The sequence below is a fragment of the Acomys russatus genome, chromosome 23, assembly GCF_903995435.1.
Source record: "Acomys russatus chromosome 23, mAcoRus1.1, whole genome shotgun sequence".
Taxonomy (NCBI): Eukaryota; Metazoa; Chordata; class Mammalia; order Rodentia; family Muridae; genus Acomys; species Acomys russatus.
Window position 1 is genome coordinate 565,781 of NC_067159.1, and position 19,167 is coordinate 584,947.

General features: G+C 48.2%; 1 protein-coding gene across 1 annotated transcript; it reads left to right on the top strand.

Moving 5' to 3' along the window:
- The first annotated feature begins 1,010 nt into the window (after positions 1-1,010).
- On the top strand, positions 1,011-17,260 carry Acp6 (acid phosphatase 6, lysophosphatidic). Its single transcript, XM_051165744.1, has 11 exons — positions 1,011-1,515; positions 7,985-8,113; positions 8,228-8,358; positions 8,679-8,755; positions 9,168-9,170; positions 9,827-9,914; positions 10,293-10,425; positions 12,650-12,750; positions 14,735-14,830; positions 16,347-16,512; positions 17,055-17,260. Exons 1-11 carry the CDS (start codon positions 1,318-1,320, stop codon positions 17,205-17,207), a joined length of 1,275 nt encoding a protein of 424 aa, XP_051021701.1. The 5' UTR covers positions 1,011-1,317; the 3' UTR covers positions 17,208-17,260.
- Positions 17,261-19,167: the final 1,907 nt, after the last annotated feature.

Here is a 19,167-nt window from a genome sequence, read left to right on the forward strand (position 1 = left end):
CTACTAAAACAGTAAATACGGCAACTGCTAAGACATTGCTGTGCATCTCTTGTGGAAAGGCTAGACCCACTCTTGGATGTTTACTCTCTCATTAAGCATCTCTCTGTTGTAACTCTTTTGCCTAAAATGGCTTCTAATAAGCTCTGGTATTATGTAACACACCTAAGGCCATGTATGCCCTGTGGTGTGCTTTGCTCTTTCTTTTCTTTCTATTCCAGACAGACTTCAAATCTATTTCTTACTGGTTTGTTTTGAAATTCACTTCTGAGTTGAAGCCGAAAATACCGTGCCTGAGTTAAGAGATTAGAGGAACACCTCAGGATAATTACAACAGAGCCATACTGTGACAGCCATTCCTCCAGGCCGCCCCTTACACTCTTTGGTGGCTCAATTCTAGGGCAGCCCTTTTCCCTCTCACCCACTTGCAGACTCTAACGTTTTGCGCATGCTCGGAGAGTGTTCCACTGCTGAACTACATGCCTAGCTCAATTTTTCTTCAACAAAATGGGGAAAGGTAACCTCACAAATAATAAGCATTTAGCTGATAGATGTCTCAGGCTTTAGAATCTTAGTTTGAGGAGCTTCAGGGAATTATTTCCACAGTCCCCTAATCCTAACCCTCTTACTCTCATTTCCTCCCTGCTCATCCCAGGCAAACCTGCAAAGGGGAAAAAAAAAAAACCATACGCATGCATTCCCATTAATTACCTGGGGCCTCTTAGCAGCCTCAGCCCAGTGATGGGCGAGCTGAGGAGTTAAAAGCATGGGTGGACGGGGGCGGGACCATGAATACGGCTAGGGGCCGACGGAACTGCCTTGCCTGGAGCCCTCGGCCGCGCGCAGCATTGTGGGAGTTGTAGTTCTTATGCGTCTGAGTTTCCAGATCGGAAGAAGTCTCTGGACTTACTTTCCCGTGCTCCTATGCGCAGACTTAATTTGCTCCGGCCCTTGGGAGGGCAAGAAAGCACTTGGGAGCTTGATTATAAAATGTGGACCCGAGGCCCTTGTGTCGGTGTAGCTCTTCCTGTTGCGGCCTCCTCTGAAGTGCAAGTTTCAGGTCCTCGTTCTTGCCCCGGCTGAGCCAGTAGCGAAAGCAGCCGGCGTCGGCTGGGCTTAAACTAAGAGGCAGTCTTTCTGCTCCCCCCGCCCCCTTCTCTCTACCAGACTCCCGCCCCTCGTGCCCGAGTGTCGCCGGGTCGCCCCGCCAGAGTCGCTTATCGTGAGGGCTGGATGTGGTTGCCTTCCAGTCCCCGCGAACTTCAGGGCAGCTGCTGAGTCCCCGAGCCTGCGGAGCCCTCAGCTTCCAAAGCCTCCAGCATGCGCGTGTGGGCCCCTGTGGGTGTTCTGACCTCACTGGCTTACTGCTTCCACCAGCGGCGGGTGGCCCTGGCCGAGCAGCGGGCGCCGGATGGCCAGCGTCCGGTGGACCGCAGTCTCCTGGAGCTGAAAATGGTACAGGTCGTGTTTCGACACGGAGCGCGGAGTCCGCTCAAGCCACTCCCGCTGGAGGAGCAGGTGAGAGGCGACCCATGTAGGGGCTCGTGGGGGACACACCTTCGGTACCCCCTGCCGTAGAGGGGCTCCGGCTGGGTCCAGACCAGAGGGAAACAGCAGACTGGCCCTCAGCCTGTGGCCTGGAGCCCGCTTCCACATCCTCATCCCCCACACTACCAGTGTATAAGCCTTCCTTGCTAGGGCAGCCACCCAAACTTTGAGTTTCCAGGTGTAGTGTAACTTTTTAAAAGATGCATAGGAGTGGCCTAGGGGATCTTTAAATACAGATTCTAATTTGTTGCGTGTGAGTTGGAGTTGGGTGAACTTGAGTCCATGGGTATAGTAGACTTTGTAAGTGCCTGTTTCGCTGGTAGGTAGTGTCAGAGACCTTTGTACAAGAGGCTACCCTTAACGCTATTCATGGCACAGATTTTCTCAGTGCTTGCTGGAAACCATTTGGGATCTCATGAAGTCCTATAGGTGACAACTAGGACTGTATCTTGGGGTTCTTTAACACAGCTTAGAAATCTGGAAAGGATTTGTGGTAGAAAGAAAAAAAAATCAAGTTGGCTAGTCTTGTGGCTATAAGTCAGGATAATTATGATTAAAGCACAAATAATTAGCGTTGTTTTGTTTTAGAAATGTTTGCTTTGTTAGGTGAAAAAGGATAGGGCACAGAAGTCCCCAAGGTTCCAAATGTTGAGTTTACTCGTGCTATTTGTCCACTTGGAACACTCGGGATTTTCATATCTGCCTTCGCGAAATCCTGTTTATCTTCAGCCCAAGATCAGGTCTTTAAAGAGGGTCACACATGAAAAGGTCGCGCCTCCGGGGCACTTTCCACATAAATACATTCTAGCAGTCGGTTATTTACCAGGTCATTAGTCGGCCTCTTTTATGGCCATACTACTTTCTGTCTGGTACTGCAGCTTGCTTTTTGTTTCTGTGATCCCCCTCCCCCAACCCCCACCGTGTAGGGACTTTAACAGTAGATCTCCAGCGTTTTCTTATTCTTTGGTCCACACACGCTTATCTTTGTGTACCCTTATTCTTTTTATAGAGGGTTAGAAAGATATAGTTATCAGCGATAGCAAAGAATAAAGTGTGCCTAGCTCTGGACCCAGTGTATATAAACAGCACACGTACCTTATGTGTACCAGCCTGTACTGGTAGGTTCCAGTAGAGCACTGGCTTCACTGGGGTGCTTTGACAAGATGTCACCAGTCTATATCAATGGAACTGGGAGAAACAGCCCTAGTCAATTCATTACAAACAAAAACATTGAAATACTTTCAGGGTCTCTCTGTCTCTCTCTCTCTGTGTGTGTGTGTGTGTGTGTGTGTGTGTGTGTGTGTGTGTAGGTGTGCAAGCAGGTGCCTGAGAAGCAGAAGAGGGCATCAGATCTCCTGGAACTGATGGTGGTTATGGGCCATATGATGTGGGTGCTGAGAACAGACTGCAGTCCTCAGAGCAAGCTTGCTTAACTGCAGAGTGATTTCTCCAGCCCTGGGCAGAAGCTTTAAGCGTGTCTGGCTTTCTTGGATCGAGTTCTGTGCATAAAATCCTGGGGAGGAACCAACTCTCAGGCTGTGAGTAAGTGCCGTCAGCCTCCTGTGACTTGTTTCTAGATATTGTCTCTAGGATTTTCTTTTCAATATCCATGGTTATTGTCACTTCTAGCCCTTTTTATTCTGCCATTAATTATTATCAGAACAGACTGTGTGGCAGCAGTTATAAAACTAAACTCACCTTCGCTACATTTTCTGATTTCTGACTGGTTTATAGATGAACGTGTCGTCGGTCCCGTGTTCTCACAGAGCCGTACAAAGTGGCATTGTTATAAGAATAGATTTCTCCTGAATTGTTTAATTATGCTTTGAGTAACAGTTGATCTGTCCTACCAAAAGACTGTGCTTTGGAAATAAAGTTACGGAACTTGCTCCAGATTCACTTCCAAACAAAGACTCTTGGCTCTGCTTTCAGCTTTCCTGGGTTTCTTCCACACAGTGGCAAGGTGACCCCCTAGGGAAGTACTTCAGCTTTTAGAATGTTCGGCACACTCCAGTTCCCTGTTAAGTTCTTGTCTGTCTTTGACAGTAGAGATGAACCAAGGAGCATGTTACGTTGCTTAATTCCTGCCCAAAGCTCAGCTGAGAGAATAATTTATGAAGGATGTGCTGGTTCATTTGCTCCGTTGGGTTGATGGTTCTAAACCCTGGCAGGGTATTGAATTCTTCTGGGGTAGCATTCATGCCCAGGGCGCAGGAACAGTGGCTCAGCAGTTTACAGTATTTTCTGCTCTTGTAGAGGACTCTCGTTCAATTCCCAGCACCTACACAGCTGCTCAAAATTGTGTGCCCCAGTTCCAGGGCCTCCACTGCACTCAGGCCTCCGTGGGAGCCAGGCACACGTGTGGTGCTTAGGTGTACAGGCTGCCAAAACACTGATAAACATTAAAAAAAAAAAATATTCAGCCAGGGTGGCACACACCTGTAATCCCAGCACTTAAGGGGGCAGAGGCAGGCAGATCTCTGTGAGTTCAAGGCTAGCCTGGTCTACAAAGCGAGTCCAGGGCAGCCAAGGCTACACAGAGAAACCCTGTTTCAAAAAACATAAATAAATAAATAAATAATAAATAATTCATGCCAAGGTCTTCCTCGTAGAGATCAAAATTTAATTGGTGCAGGGTACCCAGGCATTTCAGGAACATCTCATCTCTGGTGTTTTAGAAATACCTGGGACTGGAGAGATGGCTCAGAGGTTAAGAGCACTGACTACTCTTCCAAAGGTCATGAGTTCCATTCCCAGCAACCACATAGTGGCTCACAACCATCTATAAAGGAATCTGGTACTTTCTTCTAGCCTGCAGGCACAATGCTGTATACATAATAAATAAAACCTTTAAAAGAAAGAAAGAAAGAAAGAAAGACCTGCTGAGTGGAGATCCTGCCCCATAAAAATCTAGGTGTGCTTAGCCCCCAATGAGGCTCGGATATCAGCAATCTAAAAATTCCTGGCCAATGTTTAAGACCATTGCTTTTCCCTAAAGCCTTCACCTGGAAGGTTTCGGTGTATCTATCTCTATGTACATGGTGGAGTTGCCTGCCTGGCATTGCGCTGTGGTGCAGTGTCTATGCTATGTTGAAGGAGCAGAGAGAAACAGTCCTACAGAGCTCACTCTGTGTCTACGAGGAAGATGTCCGGTACATTCAGCTATCCGCTTTATGAGGCCCCAGGAGAGAGATTTGTCTGTTCTGTTTAGGGTGGTGTGCTTCTCCTGAGCCGTTGTCTTGCTTGCATCTTTGCCACGGACAGCTTTTATTAGCCTTACAGCTGCGTTAATTTTTGCTCTGTTTTCTTACTTACTTTGAATTAGTTACTTTAAATCATATTTTAGGTATCGCTATCATCTAACTTTCTCAGATTTATTTTTTTCCCTTGTAGTTTTTGTGTATGTGTCTGTTTGTCTTTGTGTATGTCTGTGGACCACAAGAGTGCCTAGTGACTATGGAGGTGAGAGAACAGAAGATGCCCTGGCACTGGAGTTACAGACAGTCAGAAGCCCCCATGGAGATGATGGGAATTGGATCCTTGTCTTCTGCAGGAGCAATAAGCTCCCTTAACCACTGAGCCATCTCTCTAGCCCCCTAATTTTCTCTTTAAAGATGATGTTTAGATATTTATACTTATATGTTAGGTAAAATTATCAAGTAATTCTCCCCTATCCGGCCCCGTCCTCTGAAACAGGATCTTGCTTTGAAGCCTGGATTGGCCTGGAATTCACTATTGTAGCTCAGCTGGCCTTGGACTCAAAGTATGTAGAATTAAAGTAGTTTTTTCTGTTGCCCATTCTAGCTCCCAAATAATAAGACAGAGCACTGCTACATTTATTACTAAGCTTTAAGCACTATAGCTGGGCAGATGCTCATCTATGCTAACTCGTCTGTGCCAGCCTGCCCTACCTCCCAGCCATATCCTTATTACCTGTCCTCCAGTCTCGCCTTGGCTGCTTCTGCTCCATTTTTGTCCCCATGGCAACTCCCTCTGTGAGACCTCCTCTTCATGGCCCGGTGACTTTCCTCTCCCCACCCCCTTCTCTCTGCTCCACCTGGAACCCACCTCCCCACAAATTGCCCTAACTCTCCTGCTGGGCTAGCTGTTCAGTTCTTTATTGACCAATCAGAGATGATGGAGAACAATTTTTACACAACATTGAGGCAGGAGATTCTTCATAGAAATGACAATGCCAGAATCAGTTAGCATTTAGCTCACTGCAGTTCAGCAGTTAACAATATACACTGTGAATGACAGTCACCTATACCAAAGCTCTCTTGCTTCAGCCTCCTGTCACTGTGCCTGGTTTGAGTTGTTATTTTGTTTTGGTTTTGTTTTTTTTTAACCACTTATAAACTCAACAGCAGGAATGAGGATAAGGCGGGAGGGAGCGGGTAGCAGCATCTATGAATGGATATATCATCCATGCATGAAAATCTGACTCACCATGACCCAGACATTGGAATTGTCCCCGGGAAGCACCACAGGTCCTCTGTGCGGGAGTATGCTCAGGATTAGTGAGTCCGAGTAGGGCCTGGGCAGGGGATTCTGTGCTAGACACTGGACTTAACCAGAATGGAGGCTTAGTCTGAGCTCTACAAGGATTTACGCTGTGCTGTTCCGTTTTGTCTTAGTTGTAGTTAGAGTGTGTCTCTGTGCCCTGCCCACAGTAACCCACACGCTAAAACCAAAGCCATGTTCAATCTTGCTCTTCCTGCTACCTCACAACCAGGCCCTCAAATGGAGCTGTGTTCACCCTCGTCCCAGGTCCAGCTCAGTGTCTTCGAGCTGCCTCCTCTGTTCCTGATGCCTTAGATGGAATCTTGTAGGTTTCAGTGACATGTCAAAAACCAGCTCTTCTGTGTTTGTTGTAATTGTGATGTACACCACTGGCGTCCAAACAACCCCGTGGAGCCATGTTCCCTTCACACTACTGGTGGTGTGCCAGATGGCTGGGGCTCTGGGCACTTATTCCTGCTTCAGCTGGACAAACTGCTGTGTCCACTTCTCTGTTACTGCACTGAGGTTCATCTGTTCTGAGTTCAGGTGCTTGCTGGTCTGCATCCCTTCAAATGCTCCGGCCAGAAGAGCCGTGTCGAGCTCTGAGCTATGGCAGCAGTGTTTGGCGTCTTGGAGGACACCGACTTCTGCTGTGTCATTGCTTTCGTTTATGTTCATGGCTTCCTTCCTCTAAGCTGAGAACCTAGGAAAGGCCAGATCAGGTTACCTGACTGACATTTGGGGTCCCGGAGATCCTCAGAGCTGTTAATTGCACCCAGACTAGAAGACCAGTAGGTGGCTTGGTCTCTGTTCTCCGAAAGCTGCCTACTGATTGTGACAGACTAGTAAAGGAACTTGCCTGGTGCAGTTTGATGGTTTTTAAAGAGCCAGTGAAACTGTAGGGTAAGCTCAGGGCCATGGCCGCAGCCTCTTGAGTTCTATGCTATGAAAGTTTCTTCCAGGGACTGGGACAGCAGGGAGTCAGAGGTTTGGGTTTCGAGTATGTAGTTGTGGTCACAGTGAGGGAATCAATAGCTTGGGGAGAGAAGCTGTTATGTTGGCCAGAACAGTGGTTCTCAACCTGGGGGTCGTGATCCCTGTGGGAGTTGAATGACCCTTTCCGAGGGATCGCCTAAGACCATTGGAAAACACACATTAACATTATAGTTCATACAGTAGCAAAGTTATAGTTGTGACATAGCAATGAAAATAATTTTATAGTTGGGGATCACCACACCATGAGGAACTGTGTAGGGTCACAGCGTCAGGGAGGTTCAGAGCCACTGGAGAAACATCATATCTGACTCCACAGGAGTAAGAGTCTCACGGGTCAGTTGAGGTGTGAGGCCTGAGATACTTTGAAAAATAATACAGTTGAGGCAGGAGCCAGATTGCGAGGACTGAAGAAAGAGACAAAGGCGTCTGTATATTGCAACCACTTGTTTCAGAAGCTAGAAAACAGGAGAGGAAATGGGGGGGCGGGAGTAAGCAGAGGCGGTCAGCAGGGTCCTCGGTGTGGATGTGGGGCATGGCAACTATGCATCAGTTCCTTAGAAGTAGTCACTAACGTGGTAGTCACCGAGATCATTCATTCATGCGTTCATTTTCCCACCCATTCACTCACTCTGTTCACCCTTTGAGCAGCTGCACACCAAGCAGCCTGGCTACTTCTCCCATTCAGTCAGATGGGCGCAGTATGACAACAGTGCTGTAACAGTGAGAGTCTTAGAGTGGCACACATAGGACTTGAGCTAAGGCCACAAGGAATAATAAATCACAGTCGTTTCTTCCTTTAGTTGGAGGTAGAATTCAAGTTTCTTTCCAAGGAAAGGTTACAGGCCTAGAGTCAAGTGATTCTATTTCCAATCATGTATTCCAGAGGCCACAGGGTGTTGGTTTAACTATCTGTTTTGTTTTTTTTTAATGGTCACGACAGGTAGAGTGGAGCCCCAAACTTTTAGAGGTCCCACCTCAAACTCAGTTTGATTACACAGTTACCAATCTAGCCGGCGGCCCGAGACCTCACTCTCACTTCGACTCAGAATACCACAAGACCACCTTGAAGGTGCGTGATGCCACTGTGCCCTGGGAGGCCCACTGCAGAGCTTCAGGGGTGTTTCCCTGGCCTGAGCTGAGCTGTCGAATCTCCCATCTTCTCTTTATCTGTGCCCCACTCTAGGGTGGCGTGTTTGCTGGGCAGCTGACCAAGGTGGGCATGCAGCAGATGTTCGCCCTGGGGCAGAGACTGAGGAAGAGTTATGTGGAGGATACCCCCTTCCTCTCACCCATCTTCAACCCGCAAGAGGTCTTGTGAGTCACAGACAAGGAGATACCGCTTAAGGTCTTGACCCTGAGTAGCCTGTTCTTACCTCCAGTCTAAAGGTGGTTTGGGGCCTAGATTCCCACTGTGCGGTTACCCTCATGTCATAATCATCCGTGAACAGGCAGTCACTGCAGGTCGCAGCCATTGGCCTTCAGGTCCCTAGGGGCAGCCGGGCTATAGGAAGGAGAGGCTTCCTCCTGGTGGGATCCCGCATGTGGTTTTGAGAGGCTCACAGCTGCTCCATTCCCAGCTGTTCTCCGTTTCTGTGTGAACATCTCGGCCACTTCATGTCTATTTCCCCCCACAGTGTCCGGTCCACCAACATGTTCCGGAATCTGGAATCTACTCGGTGTCTGATGGCTGGCCTTTTCCAACGTCAGAGAGGTTTGTGTTTGTGTCTGAAAGTCGCACCTGCGCTAGAGGAGCTCGCTCTTCTCACCCCCAGAGCCCCTTCTCTTCCTCCATGCCTATTCTCTTGATCCCCCTGTACTGAGGATTTGTAGTTGCTCCTGTTGTTGGGGTCCTTCCCCATCCAGCCTTCTGTTGCCCTTAACCCGACCTCCACAGTGAGCAGGAATTGGATGTACCTCCGCCTCCTGACTCCTCAGGCCTCTACACAAGCTGGAGAGGCTAACCCTGTCTTGTGAACAGTAGCGAGGCACTACTGAAAAAGAGAGCAAGGGACACACTTAGCTGGAACCCAAGACTTCCACCATTGCTCTGGTCTCAGTGGCAACCCTCAGCCCCCCGAGATGCTAGGCAATAGTGCAGTTGTGCGTAGCCTTTCTTAGGTGAGAAGGTTGCTTGGGTTTTAGCATATTTATCAGTGAGTGGTTACAGTCATCAACTCCAGAGGTTTTCACCAGTGAGGACTGTGTGTCCTGTTTCCTTGCTAGATTCCCATGTGAGACCTGTGTTTGCCACTGTCACATCACTGTGAGCAACAGAAACAACTCAAGGGGAGAAAGTTTAGTTCATCTGACAGTTTCAGAATGGTGGGAGGCTGGTGTGGGAGCCGAAGCAGCACAGCAGGTACACCCTGCACAGTTCCTCTCTGTGTCTGTGGCTGCCAAGTGTGAGGCGGTGAGTGCTCACGTTGTGCCAGGCAGGAAGCAAAGGACATAATTCTGATGAAGTGGGGGACCAGCCGTTCTGTGTTAGAATGCCCACAATGCCAGTCCTGGTTCTGCCTGGGGCAGGCAGTCTTTGAGATGAGTCAGGTCTGTGGCCCAGAAGGAGGGGGTATGTGCTAGACAGAACCAAGCCGCTCCTTTTCCAGCTGGGAGGAGAACGGAGGGCAGAGCCAGGGCAGGAACTGCCTTCAGGAGTGGCCTTGGGATCTGCCTCTTGGGGCAGCTCTTAGACACAGAGAAGCAAAAGACAGAAGCGGGGGGGGGGGGGAGGTCTTAGAAGAGTGGAATGAGACCCCTCCCTGTGTTTCCTTCCTCCTTCCAGGATCTGTCATCATCCAAACCGATGAGGCCAGCTCTGAAGTCCTGTACCCCAACTCTCAGAGCTGCCGGGCCCTGAGAGACAAGACCAGGTAACAGGCTTTTGTAGCTCTCGCTGGTGTTGCAGGTGCTCGGGCGTTTCTGGGCCGGGCTAAGAATGTATCCCAGAGCAGAGAGAGTGCAGTTTCCAGCAGATCTGAGCTATGTGCTGGTTTCTGTAAAATGGGTAGAAACTGCCGAAGAATAGGATTTGGAAATTTTAGCCTTTTATTCTAACCCAAATTCTTGCATTTATAAGTCATTTAACTTCCTGGAACCTTGATTTGTTCATCTGTAAAATAGAAATAATATTACTAACTCCACAGGTTGTTAAAAGGATTGCATGGGATCATAAAGGCTGAAGAAAATTACATTTTGTAAATTACAAATCACTGTACAATAGTAATACAAGAGCTTCTGGGTTTTGGTAGAGGCCGGAAGAAGGCTGCCGTTTTGCAGCCAGGCATCTCAGAGGATCTGGAAAAGGTGAAGGCAAGTGTGGGCATCGGCAGTGGTGATGAAGTGGACTTCTTCTTTCTCCTGGACAATGTGGCTGCTGAGCAGGTAGAATGGCTGTTTCGCAAGTGCTGGGTTTGGGGAGCCATGGGAGTGGGTTGGCTCCTAACTTAGAACTGGCCAGAAGTCCCCCTGGTCTGCAGGCTGCTGTCATAGGATTTGCCAATGAGAGAGATGTGGGGATTGAAGGGCCCTGAACAACTGAGGAGGGATAGGAACAGTCGTGAACCCCAGGCAGTTAGTTCTAGATCAGTTTCTGGAAGTTCATTTCCCAGACAGATTGCCTGACATGCGTGTTTGGGAGAGTGGAGGGAGGGTGGTGCTTTGGCTATGAGTAGAGACTATGTTAAAGTATGCACATACTATTTTTCTATGTGTACATGTGCACATATGTTTGGAAGTCAGAGGACAACCTCAGATGTCTTTCTGCAGGAGATATCCACCTGGGTTTTTGAGACAGTCTAACTGGACTGGATTAGCAAGCACGCTAGGCCATCAGGGACCTGCCTGTCTCTCTACCCAGGAGTAGAGAGAGTTGTGAGCTTGTGCCACCAAGGCTGGTTCAGGGGCTTGAACTCGGGTCCTCAAGCATACACAGCGAGGACTTTACCAAGTCACTCAGCTTCCCAACCCAAGTTTTGTTTTCTTTGAGACAGGATTTAGCTATGCAGCTCAGAACTTCCTGGGATATCTCTGCCTCAGACTCTCTGAGTGCTAGGGCCACAGATGTGTGCCACCCAGCATGCCTTCCTTGTAAAGTTTACATTTAGCATTTTCAGGCTCCAAAGCCTTTGGGAATCCCTCTTTATCGCATCACTTTTTGGATGGTCTGTATGAGTATCAGCCTAGTTTAGATATTTGAGTTGTGTGTGGCCTACATTCCTATAATTCCAGACTTTAAGATGCTGAGGCAAAAGGATCAAATGTTGGAAGTTAGCCTACACACTGAGATCCTGCTGGTGACATGGTTTTGTAGGTGAAGATGCCTCCAAGCCAGACAAACTGCATTTGATCCCCAGAGCCCACATGATAGAAGGAGAGAACTTTCACATGCTCACTGTGGCACTGCATCTCCCCACCCTTGGCATGTGCACACGCATGTGCGCACGCGTGCGTGCGCGCAACACACACACACACACACACACACACACACACACACGTGCGCGTGCACAGAAGGACCCCTGGAGCAAGTCTCTTTGCTTCTGCCTTCCCACCCACCTGCTCACTCCTCCTCCCATGAGTTTCAAAGGAGAAACAACATGTGTGACTCAGGTCCTGCTGCCAGCCCATGCCTGACGTTCCTCCTACTCTTGGCTACAGGAGTGTAGTAGGGTAACCCCTGCTCCTTGTAGGTTTGGGAATTTTCATATATTCCAAAAGAATATTAAGCTGATTGGTCTTCAATGCATTTCCTAAGCAGCTTTAGTCAGAAGTGTACACACACACACACACACACACACACACACACACACACACACGCGCGCACCATCAAGCAATCAATCAATGTAAAATATTGAGATATCTGTAAAGTAACTTGGTTAATCCTTTAGTCTGTTTTCCTCAAATTGATTTAGCCATAGAATCTTTTTATGTACTAAAAATATATTACACATATTACATTTTATGAATGCATATAACATTTTATGTAATATGTATGTTATTAAAATGCATTGAAACATATATTACATTTCGTGCAGTAATAGCATCACACAGTGGGAATGCTTCTGGGGACTGAAAAGCTGGTGCCTGAAGGCAGTGTGAGGTCTTTTTCCTTGTCTTACAGAGATGACAGTGCCCCCAGGGCATCAGTGTGCCTTGTGCTTATGTATAGTAAATTTGAGGTTATATGGGAAGGGTTCATAAAAAGTATTTATGTGGCATACAGCTTCTAAAATGATTTTTAGGGAAATAAAAATCAAATAAAATTTGTTGATTCCTTGGCTCACATTTTATTCTTTTTTAAAAGTTAAAAATTGTTAGTTTTGAAAACTTAAAAATACATGGAAGCCATCATGGGGTGCAAAACACTTCTTACAATTCTGTGCCTATAGGGGCTGGAGAGATGGCTCAGTAGTTAAGAGCATTGGCTGCTCTTCCAGAGGACCTGAGTTCAAGTCCCAGTACCCACATGATGGCTCACACTGTCTGTAACTCCAGTTCCAGGGAACACGCTGACACTACATACATGTAGGCAAAACACCAGCTGAAAGCTGCCTGGTGCCCTTAGTAGGCAAGAAGTGTTTTCCTGTAACAATCTCAGTGACCCTTACAGGTGCACAGCCTCCTAAGCTGCCCAGCGCTGCAGAGATTTGCCCAGCTGATTGAGCAGAGAGCTGTGGACACAGCCTTGTACATGCTGCAACCGGATGACAGGTGAGGGGTCCCAGTGTGTGTGTGTGTGTGTGTGTGTGTGTGTGAGAGAGAGAGAGAGAGAGACAGACAGACAGACAGACAGACAGAGAACACAAGAACAAATGAACAAGCTGCCTCACACCTGTCAGCAGGCATCTCTGTATGAAGGGGTAAAAGTCCGCTCTGCCAGCCTACCCTCATGGTGACCTGCACCTCCGCTCCTGTTCCACAGACCAGGAGTCTCATACTCTGTCTTTTGTTTTCAAAAGATTGGGATGGAGGGAGTGGAGGGAGGAAGTTTGCTGCACTCTGTTGATAATGGTTCAGTTACAAATGATTTCCTGTCTCACAGGGTAGGAGGAGGGGGTTACTTTTTGCTGTTTTTATGGTAAAGGAACCGACAGAATCTGCAGACCCCTGCTCTTCCCCCTGTCACTGTTGAGAGAGAAGACTGAGTTGCGAGAGACTGGCTACTTTTCCTGGGCTCGTTTGGCAGGTGGCAGGACTAGGACTTGGTTCCAGATCTTTGACCTGTTTGCCACATCTTGCTGCTGCTTGGGACTGTTCTGGAATGCCTGTTATAAGCATTCAGTGTGCACTAAGAGTAGGTTATTTGGAAGCCCTTAGGATGAAGTGAAGGGATGATCTGGGCCCCTGTTGAGGGAGGGGAACAGATAACATTTCAAGAATTTATAGGGTCTAAGGGAAATTGGCTTGGAGTCAGCACCCCATCTGTGTACTAGCCTTGGGTTTCCATACCATCTCCAGCCAAACCACTCAGCTGCCACTCCTGGGACCAGCAGCTTCCAAGCTTTGTTCATGAAGTGGTCCTGCCAGACCAAAACTACCCCTTGCTGCCCTCGCTGTGCCGGTCCACACACAAACACACTGGGTAAACACATCAGGCACTATGGGCCATGCCTCTTCTGCTGCGACTTCGTCTTTCCACATCATGAAGCAGCTCTGGGTAATACACACACACACACACACACACACACACACACACACACACACACACACACACACACACACACACACACTAGCATGCTTTCTTCAACATCACAGTGCAGGCTGGGTTGTCTGGCCTGTGCACCTGGCAGGTACATGCCTCAGGCAGTGTTGGTGGCCTTCTCTTTATCCATCGCTTACCTCTCCTTCAGTGACGAAGGCGGCCATTTCTAAAATACATCTGCACGGATCGAGCCAGCCTCCTTCTCTTTCATGCAGTTGAGTACTCGGAATCCTAAGGGTGGTAGGTTTTATTTTAGTTTTTGGAGCCCTCACCCCCACCCTCCAGTAAAGAGTGTGAAGCACACCCGCAGTAAATCTTTCATCCTTTGCTAGCCTTTCTTTGCTTTGCCAACCCAGAGTGAAAGTGACAGGACACTAGCTCTGAGCTCACAAAGTTAGATGAAAGAGACTGCAAGAATTTATGACTCAGCTCCATAAGGTGGAGCCGGCGTGGACCAGCGTGGAGGGACAGGTGGCAGGCGTTCCTTCCCAGGGCTTTTCCATGGGCTTTGTGTGATTTCTGAGCCTTGCTCCTCCTCCTCGTCCCAGCTTCGCAGTTTTATTCCTCAAGGGATAGTTCCTTTCTTTCCATACATGAGGTGAGAGGAAACCTCCTGAGAGCGCGTAGCTTCTTTCCACTGTGTAGCTTCCGCACAGTTCTAGCAGGCTTGGAAGTAAGTGACTGTACCATCTGAGCCGCAGCTCCAGCCTGGGGCTTAGTCCCTGACAATCCCCACTCCCTGAGTGTCTCCATCTCAGCTGCCTTTATGGGAAGAGTGTGTCCTGATGGCTTTTCATTGTGAGTCTTTGTTCACAGAGACCCCACAAACTCCATTAGAAGCCATTTCTCCCCCACCCTCGATATGCCCTCTGTGTCCCATGTCTTTTCTCTGCTTTGTGTGACTGGGCTCCTGAGGGGCTGGGAGGCAGAACTGATCCCTCTCCTGGGTGCCTGCCCGGGCCTTGGGCCTTGAACGCTCTTCACGTCTCACAGGGAAGGTATACAGATGGCGGTGGGCCCATTCCTGCACCTCCTGGAGGGAAACCTGCTCAAAGCTATGGACCCCACCACCCCACCCGGCAAGACCAGGTACCCAGCACAGTGAATGCTTTTGCCCCAGAGAGGCATGGGGGTGGGGGCCTCTGGCTGCAGGGAGGAACCCAGGAGTATGGATCAAGAACCAGGCTGTCAGTGGCTACAAGTAAGTGCTTAAAAGGTCCCAAGCAGTTCACAGTGTTATTTTTCTTTTCTTTTTTAAAAAAAAAATTAATTGGATATATGTCTGATATATTAGTATCACACTGGTTTGATATATTAATAGTCCAAAACAATGATGACTTCGTTTTAATCCTTCATTCAGTGTACAGAAGGTATGATAACTGTTCTTTTTAAAATATTGGAAACGGCTCATATATTGCTTCTACTTTTACAAAGCCAGGGACACCAGGCTAGGACCCTAGATTTGAAATGTCATGTGTCCTGGGCTCAGGAAATTGTGGTCTGCCTGGAGATTTGTCTTAGGCCCCTCTCTGTCCTGCCAAAGCAGAACCTGCATTTTAATTAGTTGCCCCTTCATGTTAAAGTACTGCTAGAGTGTGGAGAGAGGGGTGGACTTGACAACACAGCTCAAAGCCCACAATGAGAGTGAAAGGTTAGGGAGCTCAGTTCCTGGGGTGACACAGGCCTGGAGCTTGGGGGAGCAGGATTTCTAGCAGTAAACAATACCCTGCTCCTCTCTCCCCTCCACACACCTGCAGTGGACCTCTTTCCCCTCCACACACCTGCACTGGACCTTTCTGCCCTCCGCACACCTGCGGTGGACCGCTCTGCCCTCCACACACCTGCAGTGGACCTCTCTGCCCTCCACACAGCTGCAGTGAACCGCTTTCCCCTCCACACACCTGCAGTGGACCTCTCTGCCCTCCACACACCTGCACTGGACCTCTCTGCCCTCCACACACCTGCAGTGGACCTCTCTGCCCTCCACACACCTGCACTGGACCTGCATCTATTACACCTTTTGCTCCTTGCCACTTTCCTCCTTTGTATCTGAAGAAAGAGCTGATGCCAATCTCCTAGGTTGAGAGTCAGTAAAGCCCTTGATCATGCTGAAGAGAGAAATGTTGGCATCAAGCAGATACAATAAAATGATTATTGTATTACTGACTACATAAAACTACTTAGGAAATGTATTGAAGACCAATCAGCTTAATATTCTTTTGGAATTAATAAAAATTCCCAAATCGGCAAGGAGCAGGGGTTACCCTACTATACTCCTGTAGCCAAGAGTAGGAGGAACGGCAGTCATGGGCTAGCAGCCCCGAGGCACACATGTTGTTTCTCCTTTGAAACTCAGCAGGGGGCAATGAGAGAGTGGGCCAGAAGGCAGAAGCAAAGAGACTTTCTCTAGGGGTCCTTCCCCTTGAGAGAGTGGGAGTGCGAGTAGATGCTCACCAGCTGCTTCAGAGGAGTTTTAAACCAGCACAACTGCTGCTAGTTGCCCCTTGTTTCTGAGGCAACTGCTGTTTCTACTCAGGAGACAGGCAACATCCTGACCTCTTGATCCCAAGGCAAGCGATTATGAAGCACCATTTTCTTCTTGCAGAAAGCTGTACCTCTATGCCACACATGACGTAACCCTCATACCTGTCCTAATGGCCTTGGGGATTTTTGACCACAAATGGCCTCCATTTGCTGTTGACCTGACCATAGAACTCTACCAGCATCAAGAGTCTAAGGAGTGGTTTGTGCAGCTCTATTACCATGGGAAGGTAAGATCTCTGAGGTGGGACTGAGGTGTCTGCTATCTCTTCTCAGACCCAGTGGAGCCTCAACTCTGTCTGAATGCCATAGAGCCAAGGGCAGCCTTCAGCCTGTGGTACAACATGGCCACATCTCAGTTCTGTTACAGACCTCTTCTGGGAGCAGGGGTGCTCTCCAGCTCTCCTGCATGTGTCTGCCAGGCTGTACAACCCACCTCTGAGGCCCATTTTAGGAAGCTATACAGGTGTCTTGATTGCCAGCATTGGTGGTATCTTGGCTGACCCATCCATCCTCGGTGTCCAGGAGACAAGCTAGTGCTCTGCAGGGACAGGGCTGTTAGCTCTTCAAGTCAGGGCCAGAATGTGGCTAGGCCTTCCCAGTCTAGCCAGCAGCCAGGATACAGAGCTTTTTATTCCAGTAACTGGAGGCAGTGGCACCTTCCTGCCTGTCACGTGTGCTCATACTTACTTCCTGTGTGAGACTGCTGGGCTCAGCTGAAAACAGAGGATGGAGCTCGCTGCAGACCTGCTGAGTTCTGTTTCTTCCACAGGAGCAGGTGCCACGGGGCTGCCCTGACAAGCTCTGTCCACTGGACAAGTTCTTGAGTACCATGTCAGTTTACTCTGTAAGCCCAGAAAAGCACCGCACACTCTGCTCCCAAGCACGGAACTTGGAGACTGACTCGTTTACACAGACAAGCTGATTTTTAAATAAAGTGCCTTTATATAAAAGAGTTGAGGTTGAAGGGGGTTTCTCTACTTTGTGACATGATTTCTTATTTTACCTTATGTCTATGGATGTTTTGCCTATATGTAAGTCAGTGTATACCACTTGCATTCCTGGTGCCCCATGGAAGCCAAAAAAGGGTATTTGATCCCCTGGAGTTAGAGATGGTTGTGAGTTGCCATGTGGTGCCAGGAACCAAACCCTGGTCCTCTGGAAGGATAGTCAATGCTCTTAACCGCTGAGCCATCTCTCCAGCCTCATGGCCTGGTTTCTAAGGTCAGAGCCTGGCTGTGGTTATGGGGAACACAACGTGGTACATTGTTTTGGGACTTCAAGTCCTTTTTGCTGTCAACTACTCAGGCCCCTGTTAAGTCATGGTTATCAGAAAGGTGGCAGGTTCTGCCTTCAAGTTTTTGCAGTTGCGTGGTAGAGAAATCTAAGTGAACCCATGGCTTCTAGTGCACTGTCTCCTCAGCCATGACCGAGTATTATGTAGGGTGTGCTGAACACAGGAACAAACCTGCTCCTCCTGGTAGGGGCTACACCAGCAAGCCAAGAAGCCTTCTGGGAAAATTCTGTCTTGGTCTAAGTCAACATGGGAACAGTAGTTAGGGTTAAGCTCAGCATTCATCTATAAATAACAATACAGAACACAAATAGATTTAAGGACGGGAATCACTCTATCACCTCAGTAGACAAGAAAAGCCTTCTGGTTAAATCCAATGTTCCTTCATGATTAAGGCCCTCGTAGGGCAGACCTGTGGTCACCATATGGTAGAGAAGGAAAAATGGAAAAGTCGGAAGGTAAATGTGTCCACTCCATTTATTCAGTATGATGCTTGAAGCCTTAGCTAGAGCCATATGGCACATGGAAGAAAAACAGATCACCCCATGTGCAGATGACAAGGCCCTGTACTTAGAAGACCTAAAGACTCCCCCAGAGAAAGATCTCATTAATACTTAGCACAGTGGGCTAAAGAAATCAGAATACAGACATCAGCAGCCTTTTTATATAACAATAACAGGAAATCAGGAAAATAGTCCTAATCACAGTAGCCTCAAAAGTAAGAATGATTTAAAAAGTAAGAAAACTAATCAAAGAACTGAAAGGCCTTGTCCTGGTTAGAATCAACGAAGCAGAACGAAGTCACCTGGGAGGGAGGGGTCTGGAGCGAGGCCTATGTCCAGGCCTGTGGGCCACTGTCTTGATGCGCAGAGTGCTGAGCGAGGGCCCAGACTACTGTGGGTACTGCCATGTCTAAGACAGGTGCTCCTGGTTGTATGAGGAAGCTGGTTGAGCAATAACTAATGGGGGCAAGCCAGCAAGCAGGCATCCTCCATGGGTTCTGCCTTGCCTTCCCTCCGTGATTGTGACTGAGAAGGGTAAAGTGAAATGACCTTTCCTTCCCAAGTCACTTTCGCTCTCGGCATATCACAGCAGCAGAAAGCAAACTAGGACAGACCTGTACAACAAAACCTTAAAACACTAAAGAAACTGAGGACACTTCAAGGTGAAGGACAGCTCATTTTCATGGATTCGTACTATTGATATTATGAAATGGCCATATTACCAAAAGCAAACTACAGATTCACTGCAAATGCTGCAGAACTCCAGTGACAGTCGTCACAGAAACAGAAAAGACAACCCTACAATTTATATAGAAGCACAAAAGCACCCAAATAACCAAAGCAATACAGCTGTATGGAAGGTGCCACGATACCTCAAGTTACACTACAGAGCCATGGTATCAACACCAGCAATGAAAACCACACAGAAGCTGATAGAAGTGAGCAGACAAACGTGTATGGCTATAGGCACCCAGCAGAAACATCACAGAAAAGACAAAACTTCAGCATACAGTGCTAGGAACACTGGATAGTCACAGGTAGAAGAAACTAGATTCCCTAGCCTTCACCTTGTACAAAAATCAAACTGG